Genomic DNA, 21,978 nt, shown 5'->3' on the forward strand with positions numbered 1-21,978 from the left:
AGGATGTTCTGATCTGTTTCTGTATCATTTGTATATTGTAAACACAATTTATTGAGTGACATTATAATGAATTATGGAAATATCAGCTCAACGCAGGCTTTTATTTAAAACCCATTAGGTTTGTTTTGTCTGTCTCTTTATCTGTCTCTCTCTCCCTCTCTCCCTCTCTCTCTCTCTCCCTCTCTCCCTCTCTCTCTCTCCCTCTCTCCCTCTCTCTGTTTCTCTCTCTCTCTCGCTCTCTCTCTCTCTCTCTCTCTCGCTCTCTCTCCCTCTCTCTCTCTGTTTCTCTCTCTCTCCCTCCCTCTCTCCCTCTCTCTCTCTCTCCCTCTTGTCCCTCTCTCCCTCTCTCTCTCTCTCTCTCTCAATCCCCCTCTCTCTCTCTTTCTCTCTCTCTCTCTCTCTCTCTCTGTTCAATACAGCTGAGGGACAACATTACACAGTCATGGAAACAGAGTGGTTGCCTGGGTAACACACCACTTACTGTATTTACCCTGGCCCAGCTCCTTCCATTAGAGATGTGTGTGTGTGTGTGTGTGTGTGTGTGTGTGTGTACTGTATGTGCATGCTAGCGTACATGTGTGTTGTGTTTGTTCTAGGCAGTGGTACAGGGTGGCTTTCTGTCAGTACATACTGTAGCTAGAGGAACAGATGGACACTTCTCTGCCAGTACATACTGTAGCTAGGGGAACAGATGGACACTTTACTGTCAGTACATACTGTAGCTAGAGGAACAGATGGACACTTCTCTGTCAGTACATACTGTAGCTAGAGGAACAGATGGACACTTCTCTGTCAGTACATACTGTAGCCAGAGGAACAGATGGACACTTCTCTGTCAGTACATACTGTAGCCAGAGGAACAGATGGACTGTTCTCTCTGCTTGACTCCATATCACCATCATTATCACAACCTCCTCCTCACTCCTCCACACTACTCCTCCCTCCTCCACACTCCTCCCTCCCCCACACTCCTCCCTCCTCCACACCTCCCTCCTACACACTCCTCCCTCCTCCACACTCCTCCCTCCTCCTCCACACTCCTCCTCCCTCCTCCACATTCCTCCCTCCTCCACATTCCTCCCTCCTCCTCCACACTCCTCCCTCCTCCTCCACACTCCTCCTCCCTCCTCCACACACCTCCTTTCTCCTCCACACTCCTCCTTTCTCCTCCACACTCCTCCTTTCTCCTCCACACTCCTCCTCCCTCCTCCACACTCCTCCTTTCTCCTCCACACTCATCCTTTCTCCTCCACACTCCAGCCTCCCTCCTCCACACTCCTCCTTCCTCCTCCACACTCCTCCTTTCTCCTCCACACTCCTCCCTCCTCCACACTCCTCCCTCCCCCTCCACATTCCTCCCTCCTCCACACTCCTCCCTCCTCCTCCACAGTCCTCCTCCCTCCTCCACAGTCCTCCTCACTCCTCCACAGTCCTCCTCCCTCCTCCACACTCCTCCTCCCTCCTCCACACTCCTCCTTTCTGCTCCACACTCCTCCTCCCTCCTCCACACTCTTCCTCCACACTCCTCCTCCCTCTTCCACACCCCTCCTCCCTCCTCCACACTCCACACTCCTCCTCCCTCCTCCACACTCCACACTCCTCCTCCCTCCTCCACACTCCTCCTCCCTCCTCCACACTCCTCCTCCCTCCTCCACACTCCTCCACACTCCTCCTCCCTCCTCCACACTCCTCCTCCCTCCTCCACACTCCTCCTCCCTCCTCCACACTCCTCCCTCCTCTCCCTCCTCCACACTCCTCCTCTCTCCTCCACATTCCTCCTCCCTCCTCCACACTCCACACTCCTCCTCCCTCCTCCACACTCCTCCTCTCTCCTCCACACTCCTCCTCCCTTCTCCACACTCCACACTCCTCCTCCCTCCTCCACACTCCTCCTCCCTCCTCCACACTCCTCCTCTCTCCTCCACACTCCTTCTCCCTCCTCCACACTCCTCCTCCCTCCTCCACACTCCTCCACACTCCTCCTCTCTCCTCCACACTCCTCCTCCCTCCTCCACACTCCTCCTCTCTCCTCCACACTCCTCCTTCCTCCTCCACACTCCTCCTCTCTCCTCCACACTCCTCCTCCCTTCTCCACACTCCACACTCCTCCTCCCTCCTCCACACTCCTCCTCCCTCCTCCACACTCCTCCACACTCCTCCTCTCTCCTCCACACTCCTCCTCCCTCCTCCACACTCCTCCTCCCTCCTCCACACTCCTCCTCCCTCCTCCACACTCCTCCCTCCTCCTCCCTCCTCCACACTCCTCCTCTCTCCTCCACATTCCTCCTCCCTCCTCCACACTCCACACTCCTCCTCCCTCCTCCACACTCCTCCTCTCTCCTCCACACTCCTCCTCCCTCCTCCACACTCCTCCTCCCTCCTCCTCCCTCCTCCACACTCCTCCACACTCCTCCACACTCCTCCTCCCTCCTCCACACTCCTCCCTCCTCCTCCCTCCTCCACACTCCTCCTCTCTCCTCTACATTCCTCCTCCCTCCTCCACACTCCACACTCCTCCTCCCTCCTCCACACTCCTCCTCTCTCCTCCACACTCCTCCTCCCTCCTCCACACTCCTCCTCCCTCCTCCTCCCTCCTCCACACTCCTCCACACTCCTCCACACTCCTCCTCTCTCCTCCACACTCCTCCTTCCTCCTCCACACTCCTCCTCTCTCCTCCACACTCCTCCTCCACACTCCTCCCTCCTCCACATTCCTCCTCCCTCCTCCACACTCCACACTCCTCCTCCCTCCTCCACACTCCTCCTCTCTCCTCCACACTCCTCCTCCCTCCTCCACACTCCTCCTCCCTCCTCCACACTCCTCCACACTCCTCCACACTCCTCCTCTCTCCTCCACACTCCTCCTTCCTCCTCCACACTCCTCCTCTCTCCTCCACACTCCTCCTCCACACTCCTCCCTCCTCCATACTCCTCCTCCCTCCTCCATACTCCTCCTCCCTCCTCCCAGCTCCCACCCCTTCTATGTACACTTACATGTATATTCTATAGTATCTTGATAGGATGCTGATCCTTTCTCCTCCATACTCCTCCTCCCTCCTCCATACTCCTCCTCCACACTCCTCCTCCCTCCTCCACACTCCTCCTCCACACTCCTCCCTCCTCCATACTCCTCCTCCCTCCTCCACACTCCACACTCCTCCTCCCTCCTCCACACTCCTCCTCCCTCCTCCATACTCCTCCTCCCTCCTCCCAGCTCCCACCCCTTCTATGTACACTTACATGTATATTCTATAGTATCTTGATAGGATGCTGATCCTTCCTCCTCCTCCCTCCTCCACACTCCTCCTCTCTCCTCCACACTCCTCCTCCCTCCTCCACACTCCTCCTCCCTCCTCCACACTCCTCCTCTCTCCTCCACACTCCTCCTCCCTCCTCCACACTCCTCCTCTCTCCTCCACACTCCTCCTTCCTCCTCCACACTCCTCCTCTCTCCTCCACACTCCTCCTCCCTTCTCCACACTCCACACTCCTCCTCCCTCCTCCACACTCCTCCTCCCTCCTCCACACTCCTCCACACTCCTCCTCTCTCCTCCACACTCCTCCTCCCTCCTCCACACTCCTCCTCCCTCCTCCACACTCCTCCTCCCTCCTCCACACTCCTCCCTCCTCCTCCCTCCTCCACACTCCTCCTCTCTCCTCCACATTCCTCCTCCCTCCTCCACACTCCACACTCCTCCTCCCTCCTCCACACTCCTCCTCTCTCCTCCACACTCCTCCTCCCTCCTCCACACTCCTCCTCCCTCCTCCTCCCTCCTCCACACTCCTCCACACTCCTCCACACTCCTCCACACTCCTCCTCTCTCCTCCACACTCCTCCTTCCTCCTCCACACTCCTCCTCTCTCCTCCACACTCCTCCTCCACACTCCTCCCTCCTCCACATTCCTCCTCCCTCCTCCACACTCCACACTCCTCCTCCCTCCTCCACACTCCTCCTCCCTCCTCCACACTCCTCCTCCCTCCTCCACACTCCTCCTCCCTCCTCCACACTCCTCCACACTCCTCCACACTCCTCCTCTCTCCTCCACACTCCTCCTTCCTCCTCCACACTCCTCCTCTCTCCTCCACACTCCTCCTCCACACTCCTCCCTCCTCCATACTCCTCCTCCCTCCTCCATACTCCTCCTCCCTCCTCCCAGCTCCCACCCCTTCTATGTACACTTACATGTATATTCTATAGTATCTTGATAGGATGCTGATCCTTTCTCCTCCATACTCCTCCTCCCTCCTCCATACTCCTCCTCCACACTCCTCCTCCCTCCTCCACACTCCTCCTCCACACTCCTCCCTCCTCCATACTCCTCCTCCCTCCTCCACACTCCTCCTCCCTCCTCCACACTCCTCCTCCCTCCTCCATACTCCTCCTCCCTCCTCCCAGCTCCCACCCCTTCTATGTACACTTACATGTATATTCTATAGTATCTTGATAGGATGCTGATCCTTTATCAGATAAATGATTGTTTGAACACCAACAGAACTACTTGTTGTGAAAGCACCTGTCTCTCATCTACGGCTGCTTAAACACCACACCAGTAGAAATACACTTTTTCAAACTGAAAGACGATGGCCAGAGCTTACTCATGATGTTGCATAACCATTTAAATCAATAAATCATTGTTATAGTTAAAGTATGATATATTTGGGTTTAAGATGTCAAAACCGAACTGTGCACTTCAGACAAAACTGTGTGAATGCAGTGTCTTTTCCTATTGTGACATGCTAATTATTTTCAGCCTACGTTTCGTTTCAGGATTTACACAATCCTAGTTCACATTTTTCCAGATTAGATTGTAATCTGTCTCTATTCTTGTGTATTTTATTCCAGATTACGACCTGTCCAAATTGAGGGACTTCATGGACCAACAAGTGGACTCCTACATTGACAAGGGCATCATTGAGAAGGGTGAGGGAGAGACCATCAAGAGGATCTACGGCAGCCTGTAACCTTCAACCAACCTTAAAATAACCAACAACCAACCTTCAAACACCTACGACCAACCTTCAAAAAACCCACTGGAAATGTATGACGATTGATAAACCTATAAATAGGGCCTAGAGTTGTTCCTGTTCTGGAAACATGGTTTGGAAAAACTCCTGGCTTTACGACTCACTCACAATGAGCAGAATCCAAACTTGACATGATGATCCCTGAAAGTAACTGACTGATGTTGGTGTGAATTCTTACCTTGATGTCAGTGGGAGTTTGGTGTGAATTCTTACCTTGGTGTCAGTGGGAGTTTGGTGTGAAAGTTTGAGTAAAGTGAGTGGATCTCAGGTTAGGATTCGGCCTCTATGAGAGGAAAGGTATGACCTTTATGTATTAAAAATAAACAATTTAGGCAAAAACATATTGTATTTGACATTTCCAGAAAGCTGGAATGCAATAATGGTAATAATATCACTGAAAGTATATATTCAACTATACTGCTAGAAAACAATCAGCAATAGTCCGATGTCACTGAATGGCACTGACTCGATTGGGAAATTCAATAGTTATTCTGTCAAATCAATTGACTGACTGATCTACTTACTAGATGACAGCTTTGACTACCTTGAGGAGTGAAATGTTGACCTACTGAGGGGGAATGAGTGTTCAACCATCCCAATGGACACACACTGGTTGACTCAACGTTGTTTCCACGTCATTACGTTGAACCAATTTGGAATAGACGTTGAATTGATGTCTTTGCCTAGTGGAAAGGTTGTGTCCCAAATGGCATACTATTCCCTATTTAGTGCATTATTTTTGACAAGGCCCCATAGGGCTCTGGTTAAAAATAGTGCACTATATAGGAAGTAGGGTGCCATTTGGCACAGAGATAGGTCTGATAGTAGAGTTCCAACTTTAGCTTTCTCATCAATTGCAGGTAATATGTATGTCTTTGCAATAGACTTTTGCAACAAGTACACATATATCTAAATGTATTCATTCTATGTAATCTGTCCTATCATATTCTAATTCTTATTTTTTCAATCCAGCATCAATGTAAGATCTATTGTATTAAGGCTTTTAACTCAACCAAAAACAGCTGTGTTGTCCAGTATCATTTCAGCCCTGTATGTCCATCCTCTCCTCTTTGTTCTGGGGTAACTCCTTTGGGGCCCTCCAGGGGGCCCTGTTTGTGTCATTTCCCTCTATCTGATTTCTGCAAAATGGGTAGTAGTGGGAAGTTGCCTCTAGATGCTGATCGTGGATCAGGTGTACATTTTCCCCACTAATGGTAAAGGTTAGGATTGTGGGAGGACAAGCTGATCCTAGATCTGTCCCCAGCTTCAATATGTCTGAGTATATTCAACATGTATACTACCACTCTAGACACAAAATTAAGTATTTTTAAATGTAAATATTTGTGATGTTTTTTCCAAAAATGTAAAAGCAATTAAAACATTGCCTTTCTTAATGTGTAGTTGACTCCGATAAAGAGAATATCAAAGGCTTCATCCCAAATGGCACCCTATTCCCTATAAAGTGCACGACTTCTGACCAGAGCCTTATGGGCCTTAATATGTAATAGGGTGCTATTTGGGATGCAAACTTTGTGTGAGACAATGTAGTTCCTCATGTTGCTACCTGACATTAAGAGGCAGGGTTTTCAGCCAATATGGTTATTGATGGAGAGAGAGCTGATGCTACTAGAAGATATCAAGAAGAAAGGCATAACTTTCTTAATATTGAGTCACATTCCAGATGATTCCCCGTATAGTTACATCTATCCTCTCTGATCCTATGGAAACACATAAAGCTGTTCAACTCTTCTTTCTTGAAACATTCAACTATCAGAGGGGTGGGTAGCCTCAGAGGCCCAGGCTTCCCACCTTATCGTCCAGTCAACAAGATGAGATTTGGAAGGATGCCACGAGACTAGAGGAGCGGAACTCAGTAAGATGTACAACAACATTTATCATCAACAAAAACAAGTAGGCAACCAAGAGAAGTCTGTTTTAAAGTTGCATTTATTCATCCTCAAATCAAGAAAAAAAAAGCACATTAAATCTCAGCCATGGTTTAATTTGTACAGTATTTCACACACTTAAAAACAACAGCACATTCACACTTCAAAAAGAGCTTTCCCTTTTATGTCACCAATGAATGCTTCAAAACAGGTAAACAAAACACCACCACCCCTCCCATCCACAGCTCCACCACCCCTCCCATCCACAGCTCCACCACCCCTCCCATCCACAGCTCCACCACCCCTCCCATCCACAGCTCCACCACCCCTCCCATCCACAGCTCCACCACCCCTCCCATCCACAGCTCCACCACCCCTCCCATCCATCCACAGCTCCACCACCCCTCCCATCCATCCACAGCTTCTGGTTGAGAATTCAGTCGAGGGATACATCCAAAATGGTACCCTATTCCCTATGTTATACACTACTCTTGACCAAAACCGTACGGGCCCTGGTCAAAAGTAGTGAACCCTACGGGCCCTGGTCAAAAGTAGTGAACCCTACGGGCCCTGGTCAAAAGTAGTGAACCCTATGGGCCCTGGTCAAAAGTAGTGAACCCTACGGGCCCTGGTCAAAAGTAGTGAACCCTACGGGCCCTGGTCAAAAGTAGTGCACTACATAGGGAATAGGGAGCCATTTGGGATGCACACAATATGGGGTATAAATAGGCTGCCATTATGGAAGCAGCCTAGTTTCAAACACTGAGGAGGAGGAGCAGAGGAGGAGGAGGAGGAGGAAGAGAGGAGGAGGAGGAGGAAAAGAGGAGGAGAGGAGGAAGAAGAGAGGAGAGGAGGAGGAGGAAGAGAAGGAGGAGGAGGAAAAGAGGAGGAAGACAGGAGGAGGAGGAGGAAGAGGAGGTAATACTGGAGGCTTCTCCATCCATCTGGTGGACTGATGCTATTCTAGGAGGGATTGGATCATCAGAGTTAGGGTAAAAGCCAGTATCGAACTAATCGCCCAAACACACACACCTGTGTGTTTCCTGTGTATGCATGTGTGTGTGTGGTATACACAGACCAGAGAGTTATTCTGTACAGCAGCAGCATGTAGACTTGTAGTGAGTGGATGAGCGTCATAGTAACAGACTACCTGCTGTTCAGATAATTGACAGCAGTTGAACAGTACAAAACCAGAAGAATACTAATAATAAAACGTATGATAATGACACTAATATTAAAAAGGCAAAGGATGAATCCTCAGTTGAAACACTTAGACATGACAGTGTGATGGTTTGGTAAAAGAGATACAGGAAGGGAAAGGTAGGAAGGATTGATGGGTGGATGGGTGTTAATCAGGGCTTCAGGTAAACGACTGTGTCCTTTAGATCTCCTGGTATGATGAAACAGGAAGTGTGTATTCCTCTTCACTGTCCCTGTGAACAAACAGAACACACACGTTAGCACACACACATCAACACACTTAAACTGGACTGACCACATGCAGACTTTCCGCATCTCATCCACACTCACGCCCACAGATATACACTCCTCCACACTCACACCAACTCATCCACAGATATAAACTCATCCACACACAGATATACACTCATCCCCACACACACGCACGCGTGCACGCACGCAGGCAGGGTAGCCTAGTAGTTAGAGCGTTGGACTAATAACCGGAAGGTTGCAAGTTCGAATCCCCGAGCTGACAAGGTACAAATCTGTCGTTCTGCCCCTGAACAGGCAGTTAACCCTCTGTTCCTAGGCCATCATTGAAAATAAGAATTTGTTCTTTTAACTGACTTGCCTCTAAAAAAATTAAAAAATATCCATAATTGCCTTGTTCAGGGGCAGAACGACAGATTTTCACCTTGTCGGCTCGGGGGATCCAATCTTGCAACCCTACAGTTAACTAGTCCAACGCAATAACGACCTGCCTCTCTCTCGTTGCACTCCACAAGGAGACTGCCTGTTACGCGAATGCAGTAAGCCAAGGTAAGTTGCTAGCTAGCATTAAACTTATCTTATTAAAAACAATCATAATCACTAGTTAACTACACATGGTTGATGATATTACCAGCGTGTCCTGCGTTGCATATAATCTGACTGAGCAAACAAGCATACAAGTATCTAAGTATCTGACTGAGCGGTGGTAGGCAGAAGCAGGCGCGTAAACATTCATTCAAACAGCACTTTCGTGAGTTTTGCCAGAAGCTCTTCGTTGTGTGTCAAGCATTGCGCTGTTTATGACTTCTGTTTATGACTCTCTATCAACTCCCGAGATGAGGCTGGTGTAACCGAAGTGAAATGGCTAGCTAGTTAGCGTCCGCTAATAGTGTTTCAAACGTCACTCGATCGGAGCCTTGGGGTGGTTGTTTCCCTTGCTCCGCATGGGTAACGCTGCTTCGATGTGGTGGCTGTTGTCGTTGTGTTGCTGGTTCGAGCCCAGGGAGGAGCAAGGAGAGGGACAGAAGCTATACTGTTACACTGGCAATACTAAAGTGCCTATAAGAACATCCAATAGTCAAAGGTTAATGAAATACAAATGGTATAGAGGGAAATAGTCCTATAATTCCTATAATAACTACAACCTAAAACTTCTTACCTGGGAATATTGAAGACTCATGTTTAAAGGAACCACCAACTTTCATATGTTCTCATGTTCTGAGCAAGGAACTGAAACGTTACCTTTTTTACATAGCACATATTGCACTTTTACTTTCTTCTCCAACACTTTGTTTTTGCATTATTTAAACCAAATTGAACATGTTTCATTATTTACTTGAGGCTAAATTGATTTTATTGATGTATTATATTAAGTTAAAATAAGTGTTCATTCAGTATTGTTGTAATTGTCATTATTACAACAACAACAAAAATTGTCAGATTCTCTCCATCACTCCTTAGCCCCTTCCATCTTCTCTCCATCACTCCTTAGCCCCTTCCATCTTCTCTCCATCACTCCTTAGCCCCTTCCATCTTCTCTCCATCACTCCTTAGCCCCTTCCATCTTCTCTCCATCACTCCTTAGCCCCTTCCATCTTCTCTCCATCACTCCTTAGCCCCTTCCATCTTCTCTCCATCACTCCTTAGCCCCTTCCATCTTCTCTCCATCACTCCTTAGCCCCTTCCATCTTCTCTCCATCACTCCTTAGCGCCTTCCATCTTCTCTCCATCACTCCGTACCACCTTCCATCTTCTCTCCATCACTCCTTAGCCCCTTCCATCTTCTCTCCATCACTCCTTAGCCCCTTCCATCTTCTCTCCATCACTCCTTAGCCCCTTCCATCTTCTCTCCATCACTCCTTAGCCCCTTCCATCTTCTCTCCATCACTCCTTAGCCCCTTCCATCTTCTCTCCATCACTCCTTAGCCCCTTCCATCTTCTCTCCATCACTCCATACCACCTTCCATCTTCTCTCCATCACTCCTTAGCCCCTTCCATCTTCTCTCCATCACTCCATACCACCTTCCATCTTCTCTCCATCACTCCTTAGCCCCTTCCATCTTCTCTCCATCACTCCTTAGCCCCTTCCATCTTCTCTCCATCACTCCTTAGCCCCTTCCATCTTCTCTCCATCACTCCATACCACCTTCCATCTTCTCTCCATCACTCCTTAGCCCCTTACATCTTCTCTCCATCACTCCTTAGCCCCTTCCATCTTCTCTCCATCACTCCTTAGCCCCTTACATCTTCTCTCCATCACTCCTTACCACCTTCCATCTTCTCTCCATCACTCCTTAGCCCCTTCCATCTTCTCTCCATCACTCCGTACCACCTTCCATCTTCTCTCCATCACTCCTTAGCCCCTTCCATCTTCTCTCCATCACTCCTTAGCCCCTTCCATCTTCTCTCCATCACTCCTTAGCCCCTTCCATCTTCTCTCCATCACTCCATACCACCTTCCATCTTCTCTCCATCACTCCTTAGCCCCTTACATCTTCTCTCCATCACTCCTTAGCCCCTTCCATCTTCTCTCCATCACTCCTTAGCCCCTTCCATCTTCTCTCCATCACTCCTTACCACCTTCTCTCCATCACTCCTTACCACCTTCCATCTTCTCTCCATCACTCCTTAGCCCCTTCCATCTTCTCTCCATCACTCCTTAGCCCCTTCCATCTTCTCTCTATCACTCCTTAGCACCTCCCATCTTCTCTCCCTTCTTTCTGCCAAACATACATCCTTTTTTCTTCCTGGCTTTCTTTCCTCTCCTTCTTCATTTAGTCCTTGCTTCCCTGATACACACTCCGACGCCTTCTCCTCCTCTCTCTTTCCTGGCAGATCTATAATTAGCTGATAGATCAGTCTGCAGAGGGTTGAGGCCTCCTATGTGACCTAATAGGGATGCATCTCAATAGTCTACAGTACAGCTTGGACCATAAACCCCAAATTACCAACACAGACATTTCTAACTCATACCCAAGCAATTTTCCCCCTAGACTGTTTTCAGATAAATGGACAGGGAGGAGAGGTGGAGAGGAAAGAGAGGTGGAGAGGAAAGAGAGATGGAGGTGAAAGAGAGATGAGAGGAAAGAGAGATGGAGAGGAAAGAGAGGTGGAGAGGAAAGAGAGGTGGAGAGGAAAGAGAGGTGGAGAGGAAAGAGAGGTGGAGAGGAAAGAGAGATGAGAGGAAAGAGATGAGAGGAAAGAGAGGTGGAGGTGAAAGAGAGGTGGAGAGGAAAGAGAGACAGAGAGGAAAGAGAGACGAAGAGGAAAGAGAGACGAAGAGGAAAGAGAGGTGGAGAGGAAAGAGAGTTGGAGGTGAAAGAGAGGTGGAGAGGAAAGAGAGGTGGAGAGGAAAGAGAGGTGGAGGTGGAGGTGAAAGAGAGGTGGGGTGAAAGAGAGGTGGAGAGGAAAGAGAGTGGACAGGAAGGAGAGGTCGAGGTGAAAGAGGTCGAGTTGAAAGAGAGGTCGAGGTGAAAGAGGTGGAGAGGAAAGAGAGGTGGAGAGGAAGGAGAGGTAGAGATGAAAGAGGTGGACAGGAAGGAGAGGTAGACAGGAAGGAGAGAGGGACAGGAAGGAGAGGTGGCGATGAAGGAGAGGTAGAAAGGAAAGAGGTAGACAGGTAAGAGGTGGACAGGAAGGAGAGGTGGAGATGAAGGAGAGGTAGACAGGAAAGAGGTAGACAGGTAAGAGGTGGACAGGAAGGAGAGGTGGAGAGGAAGGAGAGGTGGAGAGGAAGGAGAGGTGGAGGTGAAAGAGAGGTGGGGGTGAAAGAGAGGTGGGGGTGAAAGAGAGGTGGAGAGGAAAGAGAGGTGGAGAGGAAAGAGAGGTGGAGGTGAAAGAGAGGTGAAGGTGAAAGAGAGGTGGGGGTGAAAGAGAGGTGGGGGTGAAAGAGAGGTGGGGGTGAAAGAGAGGTGGGGGTGAAAGAGAGGTGGGGGTGAAAGAGAGGTGGAGGTGAAAGAGAGGTGGAGGTGAAAGAGAGGTGGAGAGGAAAGAGAGGTGGGGGTGAAAGAGAGGTGGGGGTGAAAGAGAGGTGGGGGTGAAAGAGGTGGGGGTGAAAGAGAGGTGGAGGTGAAAGAGAGATGGAGGTGAAAGAGGAGGTGGAGATGAAAGAGGAGGTGGAGATGAAAGAGAGTGGACAGGAAGGAGAGGTCGAGGTGAAAGAGGTCGAGTTGAAAGAGAGGTCGAGGTGAAAGAGGTGGAGAGGAAAGAGAGGTGGAGAGGAAGGAGAGGTAGAGATGAAAGAGGTGGACAGGAAGGAGAGGTAGACAGGAAGGAGAGAGGGACAGGAAGGAGAGGTGGCGATGAAGGAGAGGTAGACAGGAAAGAGGTAGACAGGTAAGAGGTGGACAGGAAGGAGAGGTAGACAGGAAAGAGGTAGACAGGAAAGAGAGGTAGACAGGAAGGAGAGGTGGACAGGAAGGAGGTAGACTGGAAGGAGAGGTGGAGAGGAAGGAGAGGTGGAGAGGAAGGAGAGGTAGACAGGAAGGAGAGGTAGACAGGAAGGAGAGGTAGACAGGAAGGAGAGGTAGACAGGAAGGAGAGGTAGACAGGAAGGAGAGGTGGACAGGAAGGAGAGGTGGACAGGAAGGAGAGCGGGACAGGAAGGAGAGGTAGACAGGAAAGAGGTAGACAGGAAAGAGGTGGACAGGAAGGAGAGGTGGTGAGGAAGGAGAGGTAGACAGGAAAGAGGTAGACAGGAAGGAGAGATGGAGATGATGGAGAGGTGGACAGGAAGGAGCGGTAGACAGGAAAGAGGTAGACAGGAAGGAGAGGTGGAGATGATGGAGAGGTGGACAGGAAGGAGTGGTAGACAGGAAAGAGGTAGACAGGAAGGAGAGGTGGAGATAAAAGAGAGGTGGAGACGAAGGAGAGATGGACAGGAAGGAGAGGTGGACAGGAAAGAGGTAGACAGGAAAGAGAGGTGGAGATGATGGAGAGGTGGACAGGAAGGAGCGGTAGACAGGAAAGAGGTAGACAGGAAGGAGAGGTGGAGATGAAGGATGTGGACAGGAAGGAGCGATGGACAGGAAGGAGAGGTGGAGATGAAGGATGTGGACAGGAAGAAGTGATGGACAGGAAGGAGAGGTGGAGATGAAGGATGTGGACAGGAAGAAGTGATGGACAGGAAGGAGAGGTGGAGATGAAGGAGAGGTGGACAGGAAGGAGTGATGGACAGGAAGGAGAGATGGAGATGAAGGAGAGGTGGACAGGAAGGAGAGGTGGAGATGAAGGAAAGGTGGACAGGAAGGAGTGATGGACAGGAAGGAGAGGTGGAGATGAAGGAGAGGTGGACAGGAAGGAGTGATGGACAGGAAGGAGTGATGGACAGGAAGGAGAGATGGACAGGAAGGAGAGGTGGACAGGAAGGAGATGTGGAGATGAAGGAGAGGTGGACAGGAAGGAGTGATGTACAGGAAGGAGAGGTGGAGATGAAGGAGAGGTGGACAGGAAGGAGTGATGGACAGGAAGGAGTGATGGACAGGAAGGAGAGGTGGAGATGAAGGAGAGGTGGACAGGAAGGAGTGATGGACAGGAAGGAGAGGTGGAGATGAAGGAGAGGTGGACAGGAAGGAGTGATGGACAGGAAGGAGTGATGGACAGGAAGGAGAGATGGAGATGAAGGAGAGGTGGACAGGAAGGAGTGATGGACAGGAAGGAGAGGTGGAGATGAAGGAGAGGTGGACAGGAAGGAGTGATGGACAGGAAGGAGAGATGGACAGGAAGGAGAGGTGGAGATGAAGGAGTGATGGACAGGAAGGAGTGATGGACAGGAAGGAGAGGTAGAGATGAAGGAGAGGTGGAGGTGACAAGGAGAGGAAGCTTCTTTCACCGTAACCATTAGATATTAGTGATTAGGTCAGCCTGCTGCTGTGTCCTGAGCACCATACTGCTCCCAGAGCATTGTTCATCCATTATTCAGACTCCCTCAGGCACCACGGCAACCCACAATCCAATTAGACCAGCAGGTGTGTGTGTCTCAGAGTGACAGCACAGACTGCCTGTTAACAACTATAACTGTACTCAGCTGCAGAACATCTAACCCAGTTTCCACTACCAAGTCTCAGATCATGTAAAGCTTGCTTTACTCCATAGCTTCAAAACTATATTAAAACTAGATTTCTCCTTCATCCATAGCTCTGTATGAAACATTTTGAGAGTGGTTACATTTCTCCAGCCGCATCCCTCAACTGTTAACCAAAACAAGTGTCAGGGTGACGGCTTGTTGTTTTCTAATCCCAGATTGCCCGTTTAAACCAGTTTCACTTCAAGGAAACCATGACATTTCCTCTAAATCCTGTAACATAGCTGTTAAACCACAGAGCACTGAACCATAATGCTGCCCAGCTGTAGGTTGATCAGGTTATGGTCTCCTCAGAGACCTGGGGCCGTAGGTATCGGCCCTCCGGGGCCGTAGGTATCGGCCCTCCGGGGCCGTAGGTATCGGCCCTCCGGGGCAGTAGGTATCGACCCTCCGGGGCAGTAGGTATCGACCCTCCGGGGCAGTAGGTATCGACCCTCCGGGGCAGTAGGTATCGACCCTCCGGGGCAGTAGGTATCGACCCCCAGGGGCCGTAGGTATCGACCCCCCGGGGCCGTAGGTATCAACCCCCCGGGGCCGTAGGTATCAACCCCCCGGGGCCGTAGGTATCAACCCTCCGGGGCCGTAGGTATCAACCCTCCGGGGCCGTAGGTATCAACCCTCCGGGGCCGTAGGTATCAACCCTCCGGGGCCGTAGGTATCAACCCTCTGGGGCCGTAGGTATCAACCCTCTGGGGCCGTAGGTATCAGTTCTCAGAGTAGGCATAGTGCTATAGGGTCAGTTCCCCTTGACAGGCAATCTAAAGGCGTCCACATACATAGGTTGGGTTTGCTCCTAGCAGAACTCAGCTAGGCCAAGTGAACGTCTGTTCTTGCATACTCCCTTAAAATACCTTCGCTTTAAAAACAAGAAAAGCATCAATATTACCATTTGTCCCTCTTGAGACGCTGTAGCAGCAAGTACACACACTGTAGCAGCAAGTACACTTCCTCAAAATAGTCGGAATTAAGATTAAATTAATTACAGATTTCTTAGTTGACGTTTTTGCCGAGGTCTCAGTCGCACAATTTTACATCTAAGATACAGTATTTCTCAAGTGAACAAAATGTGCATGAAAACTAGTTCCCTGTCATCGAATGACAACAAACACTTAATTGAAGAATCAGCACTGCTGACCAATCACTGACGAAGGATCGTAGACTTCAGCTACAGAAGAAAAAACGCTGTGTGTTCAAACAGATGAAAAAAATCTGCAGAACACCAAAACTAACAGAATGATACAACATGTAGTCAATATATGCAGGAACTGTTTCAACTGGGAAGCATAAGGTAAGCCTTATTCCCTGTGATCTAAAAGGCTAAACTGATCCTAGATCAGCACTCCTACTCTGAGACACTTTGTGGATACAGCCCCTGGCCAAGCCAGGGAGAGACCTCAGCTGCTGCCAGCGTGACTCAGGACTGACTTGGCAGTTCCTCAAACTTAAATAGTATGTGTGCGGGTGTGTGTGTGGAGAGAGTGCGTGCGTTAGTGTGCCAGCCAACTTGCCGATCTTCACAGACGTGACTGTGTCTCAGCACGCATAGTCAGCGAGACAAGCTCAGGCCTGACTTATGCTGAATTCCAAATAGACCCTACCCCCCGAGAGAGACCCTAGACGGACCCTACTCCCCTAGACGGACCATACTCCACTAGAGAGACCCTACTCCCCGAGAGAGACCCTACTCCATTAGACGGACCCTACTCCCCTAGACGGACCCTACTCCCCTAGACGGACCCTACTCCACTAGAGAGACCCTACCCCCCGAGAGAGACCCTACTCCACTAGACGGACCCTACTCCCCTAGATGGACCCTACTCCCCTAGACGGACCCTACTCCCCTAGAAGGACCCTACTCCCCTAGACGGACCATACTCCACTAGAGAGACCCTACCCCCCGAGAGAGACCCTACTCCACTAGACGGACCCTACTCCCCTAGACGGACCCTACTCCCCTAGACGGACCCTACTCCACTAGAGAGAACCTACCCCCCGAGAGAGAACCTAGACGGACCCTACTCCACTAGACGGACCCTACTCCCCTAGACGGACCCTACTCCCCTAGACGGACCATACTCCACTAGAGAGACCCTACCCCCCGAGAGAGACCCTACTCCACTAGACGGACCCTACTCCCCTAGACGGACCCTACTCCCCTAGACGGACCCTACTCCACTAGAGAGAACCTACCCCCCGAGAGAGAACCTAGACGGACCCTACTCCACTAGACGGACCCTACTCCCCTAGACGGACCCTACTCCCCTAGACGGACCATACTCCACTAGAGAGACCCTACCCCCCGAGAGAGACCCTACTCCACTAGACGGACCCTACTCCCCTAGACGGACCCTACTTCCCTAGACGGACCCTACTCCACTAGAGAGACCCTACCCCCCGAGAGAGAACCTAGACGGACCCTACTCCACTAGACGGACCCTACTCCACTAGAGAGACCCTACTCCCCTAGACGGACCCTACTCCCCTAGACGGACCCTACTCCCCTAGACGGACCCTACTCCACTAGAGAGACCCTACCCCCTGAGAGAGAACCTAGACGGACCCTACTCCACTAGACGGACCCTACTCCACTAGACGGACCCTACTCCCCTAGACGGACCATACTCCACTAGAGAGACCCTACCCCCCGAGAGAGACCCTACTCCACTAGACGGACCCTACTCCCCTAGACGGACCCTACTCCCCTAGACGGACCATACTCCCCTAGACGGACCATACTCCACTAGAGAGACCCTACCGAGAGAGACCCTACTCCCCTAGACGGACCCTACTCCACTAGACGGACCCTACTCCACTAGACAGACCCTACTCCCCTAGACGGACCCTACTCCCCTAGACGGACCCTACTCCCCTAGACGGACCATACTCCCCTAGACGGACCATACTCCCCTAGACGGACCATACTCCACTAGAGAGACCCTACCCCCCGAGAGAGAACCTAGACGGACCCTACTCCCCTAGACGGACCATACTCCACTAGAGAGACCCTACCCCCCGAGAGAGACCCTACTCCCCTAGACGGACCCTACTCCACTAGACGGACCCTACTCCCCTAGACGGACCCTACTCCACTAGACGGACCCTACTCCCCTAGACGGACCCTACTCCCCTAGACGGACCCTACTCCACTAGAGGGACCCTACTCCACTAGAGGGACCCTACTCCCCTAGACGGACCCTACTCCACTAGACGGACCCTACTCCCCTAGACGGACCCTACTCCCCTAGGCGGACCCTATCCCCCTAGAGAGACCCTACTCCCTTAGACGGACCCTACCCCCCTAGATGGACCCTACTCCCCTAGACGGACCCTATCCTCCTAGAGAGACCCTACTCCAATAGACGGACCCTACTCCCCTAGACGGACCCTACTCCCTTAGAAGGACCCTACTCCCCTAGACGGACCCTACTCCCCTAGACGGACCCTACTCCCCTAGGGTCCAATCGCAGGCCAGGAGAGAGGGGCACTGGCCAGGGGGAACTCAGAATCCGACAGGCATCCGTCACCTGCATCTGCGTAAGCAGGACGTCACACTTCCACAGGCAGCTTTCTGACTCGACGTCTCGCTCACAGGCAGTCTGCTGATTTGACTGCTGGTTTGAGTGATGCACCTGGACGAAGCAACTTTTAACGAAGACAAGAGTTGGCTAAAGGACAACTGCTAGTCTGAATTTCTAGTCTGAAAACCACTGCTAGCTCCTACCACTTTGTTAGACTTGAGGATTTGTGTTACCTACCCCAAGCTGATTCATTGGTATTATCTTAGCAGGCGAACAAGTCTTGTGATATGCAGAAGGGATAAGGTGAATGAACTGAACAACTGAGTTGACAACCAATGTGGTTCACTGAGTGTGCCAGGGGCAAATCTGACATTGCACACTATTACCTACATAGGGCACTATTTCAAATGGCACCCTATTCCGAACATAGGGCTATGGTCAAAAGTAGCGCACTATAGGCTCCCGAGAGCCTATAGACCCTGGTTCGATTCCAGGCTGTATCACAACCGGCCGTGATTGGGAGTCCCATAGGGTGGTGCACAATTGGCCCAGCGTTGTCCGTGTTAGGGTTTGGCCGGGTTAGGCCGCCACTGTAAATAAGAATCTGTTCTTAACTGACTTGCCTAGTTAAATAAAGATTAAATACAAATAAATAAATTGGCCCTGTTAAAAAAGTTATGTAGTAAATATGGACTGAGGTGCCATTTTGGACGAAACCCATGTGACTGGCCATCACCACATTGGCGTATTCCAACTCTTACCTCACTTCCTCTTCTTTGAGCCTGCGTGCTGCCTGCTTTGACTGTTTAATCTGCAAGTCCAGTCTGTGCAGGAAGTCTTGAGCCGACAGCTCTTCCGGCTGGGGCCGTTTATAACTACTACTGTCCTTATCCCCAGGGGCCAGGGGTGGCGAGGGGTCCTCCTCAGTGTCCCTGTCCTGCCCCACACAAAGGGGGTTGAAGTCCTGGTCCTGGGGATCTCCGTCGGGGGACTCTAGAGACAGGCCGTTGAAGGGAGAGGTCTTCTCTGAGACCACAGGGATGTTGAGGGTGTTACGCAGGAAGATACAGTCGTTACTGAACATCTTGTTAGTCCTCTTGATCTGCTCCATCTGGAATCATATGTGACATAACGGTAATAACACATTAATAACATGGTATAACAAAACAATAACAGTACTAATAACAGGTTAACAAAACAATAACAGTACTAATAACATGGTATAACAAAACAATAACAGTACTAATAACAGGTTAACAATAACAGTACTAATAACAGGTTAACAAAACAATAACAGTACTAATAACAGGTTAACAAAACAATAACAGCACTAATAACATAGTATAACAAAACAATAACAGTACTAATAACATGGTATAACAAAACAATAACAGTACTAATAACATGTTAACAAAACAATAACAGTACTAATAACATGGTATAACAAAACAATAACAGTACTAATAACAGGTTAACAAAACAATAACAGTACTAATAACAGGTTAACAAAACAATAACAGTACTAATAACAGGTTAACAAAACAATAACATCAGTACTAATAACTGCAGTCACAAAGCAGCCGTAACATAAATAGCTATACTAACAAGATTGTAATAACACAAGACAGTAACAACAGTATCAATACTTATAGAAATGTAGGTAGTAACACATGTTGTTATTGGGTGAGAGATGAGCAATGTACTCAGATCTTCAGGAAGACAGACATTCCTAGAAGCCCCCAGGGCTGGGATGGGCTACTCCAGTCCTGGGGGGACACAGTGTGTGCAAGCGTCTGTTTCACCACAACACTAACACACCAGATGAAAGGAAAGCCAGCACACTGTGCTCCTTCAGGACTGGAGTAGTCCACAATGGTCATCAGTGACAGTGAGCTACAGAGATGGGAAAGATGAATGCCAAACACTGCATGTGGCTGAAGTGGCTCACACGAGATCACATGAACCTTTGTGTAGCCAACATTGCTACACTGTAGCACATTCTGTTATGAGTCATGATGACCATGTTGCTAATGCAACAATGTAAGAGTAACAATGTAGCTAATGTGGAGCAGGGACGCTCAGGCCTTGAATGGGATGAAATCTGATACTGAAGTTTCTGGTTCGAAGCCTGCCCAGTCCGTCCGTTGCATTCAGGTATCATGAGAGTAAGTCATAAATGTGTGGATCTAAGCATAATTTAATCGTGTAGGAGATCTATGCTAGGTTAATCTTGCAAGCCCTGGTTTTATTATACACGCGACCATGATGACAGCGTAGCAAATAGGTGGTCCCAAAAAATGCATGCATGACAGTTGATCAAAACAAATGCGCGGTGAATGAGATTGTAATATCACAACCATAACACACAAGACATTCACACAAGACGTGTTTGTGTGCCGGTAATAATAACCTTACCGTTACTTCGTATTTGAGGGCTATGCCCTGCAAAGTGTCGCTGTCTGTGACCCGATGCTCTATGTATTTCTCGCCGAGAGAAGCCGCGACGCTAGCCGTACTCCCGTAAGACCGGATCTTGGTTCGGGCCAGACTCTGAGACAGTTCACTATCGGATTCTGAACCGGACCGGGACCGGGGATAGATGGGCTGTCCGATACCAAACCTCGCTCCACCATCCCTCGTCGGCAGGACAGGCGAGTACTCCGCCATCTTCTCTCGGTAGCTGCTTGTTGGTTCGTGATGCGCCGACTGCACTCAGCTAACCTGGGCTAGGAGGTAGCCAAGTGGCTGGCTAGCTTACTCAGTCAGGCTGCGGGAAGATTGCCATTTCTAGTTTGGTGACACATGTCGATCCTGTGTGAATGTGGCATATTTCAGGTCAGGCAAAACCGAACCGTTCGCTGTTTGATGCAACAGACAGACAGTCGTGACTTTACTTACGTCGCAGACGTAAAAAAAAACAACAACGTGAAACGCTCCGTGTGAATTTGGGGCAATGCAATTGGATACGCACTCCAGCGTGTCTTTTCCGCTCCAAGCTTGTGACGTCACCAGTGTCATTTCAGAGCACAGTTCTGGCATACTGCTAGCTAGGGCCCAACAATGCAGGTGTTGTTTTACAGTAGGCCTATCTGATAAAAAATAATGTCAGTCTACTTTAAAATTATATGTTCACACCAAACCATTGTGAAATAGAGTGAATATATACTTTATTGATTAGAATAGCATCCATGGATGGAGAGCAATTTTGGGGTTAAGTGCCTTGCTCAAGGACACAACAGTGGTTTGTGGGCCTACCTACCAGCCTGGGGCTGTTGCTATTGCCTGGTCATCCTTCATGGTAAGTTTCATGTCCCTGTGAGCTGTGTGTCTGTGGAATGTAACAACGACCAGGGACAAAGGGGCAGGGAGGAGGGACCGGGGGGGGGGGGGGGTAGAGGTAGGGTGAAATCATCTTCATGTGGAAAGAACATTCAGCAACCCACGTCACCAATGTGATTCCTTGTGAGTGTGTGTAATTATTTCACTTTTGTTTATTCATTTCACTTGCTTTGACAATGTAAACATATGTTTTCCATGCCAATAAAGCCCCTTGAATTGAATTGACTATTAACTATTACAACACTGTAAATAGCCGTAATATTTGAAATGTGTCTATTCTTTTGAAACTTGTGAGAGAGAGAGAGAGAGAGAAAGATAGAGAGAAAGAGAGAGAGAAAGAGAGAGAAAGAGAGAGAGAGAAAGTGAGAGAGAGAAAGAGAGAGAGAGAGAGAGAGAGAAAGATAGAGAGAAAGAGAGAAAGAGAGAGAGAAAGAGAGAGAAAGAGAGAGAGAGAGAGGACAAACCCAGTGACCACCACAAGTGTTACATATCAAATTCTTATTGACTGGATTTTTAAGAAGAACTTAAGATGTGCTATCTTGTTTTTGTACTTTTTCCATCAATAGAGATTTTGGTTTGGGAGAGTCTCTCATAGAGAGGAGTGGACGTGGTTTGGGAGAGTCTCTCATAGAGAGAAGTGTACGGTGGTTTGGAAGAGTCTCTCATAGAGAGAAGTGT

General features: G+C 49.6%; 2 protein-coding genes across 3 annotated transcripts in view; one reads left to right on the plus strand and one right to left on the minus strand.

The window, feature by feature from the left end:
- The window catches only part of LOC110526107 (secretogranin-3), a 36,466-nt gene extending 30,046 nt beyond the window's left edge, over nucleotides 1-6,420 (plus strand). For both annotated transcript variants that reach the window (XM_090239034.1, XM_090239035.1), the window contains exon 12: nucleotides 4,845-6,420. In XM_090239034.1, the coding sequence (XP_090095160.1) occupies nucleotides 4,845-4,963 (119 nt within the window). In that variant the 3' untranslated portion in view covers nucleotides 4,964-6,420. The remainder of the gene's footprint in view (nucleotides 1-4,844) is intronic.
- Nucleotides 6,421-6,955: 535 nt separating this feature from the next.
- LOC118964936 (lysM and putative peptidoglycan-binding domain-containing protein 2) lies at nucleotides 6,956-20,940 on the minus strand. Its single transcript, XM_036981115.2, has 3 exons — nucleotides 20,377-20,940; nucleotides 18,723-19,072; nucleotides 6,956-8,345 (listed from the first exon to the last, which is right to left on the minus strand). Exons 1-3 carry the CDS (start codon nucleotides 20,626-20,628, stop codon nucleotides 8,294-8,296), a joined length of 654 nt encoding a protein of 217 aa, XP_036837010.2. The 5' UTR covers nucleotides 20,629-20,940; the 3' UTR covers nucleotides 6,956-8,293.
- Between the last annotated feature and the right edge of the window lie 1,038 nt (nucleotides 20,941-21,978).

This window comes from Oncorhynchus mykiss, chromosome 6 (assembly GCF_057628025.1).
Source record: "Oncorhynchus mykiss isolate SJ-2025 chromosome 6, ASM5762802v1, whole genome shotgun sequence".
NCBI lineage: Eukaryota > Metazoa > Chordata > Actinopteri > Salmoniformes > Salmonidae > Oncorhynchus > Oncorhynchus mykiss.

Bases quoted from the DNA above. Each gene is read 5' to 3' on its own strand.
- LOC118964936 (XM_036981115.2), bottom strand. From the start codon at position 20,628: ATGGCGGAGTACTCGCCTGTCCTGCCGACGAGGGATGGTGGAGCGAGG. The intron at 19,073-20,376 runs GTAAGGTTATTA...ATATGATTCCAG, and splicing joins CCCTCAAATACGAAGTAACG to ATGGAGCAGATCAAGAGGAC. The intron at 8,346-18,722 runs GTAAGAGTTGGA...GTTTGTTCACAG, and splicing joins CTCAAAGAAGAGGAAGTGAG to GGACAGTGAAGAGGAATACA.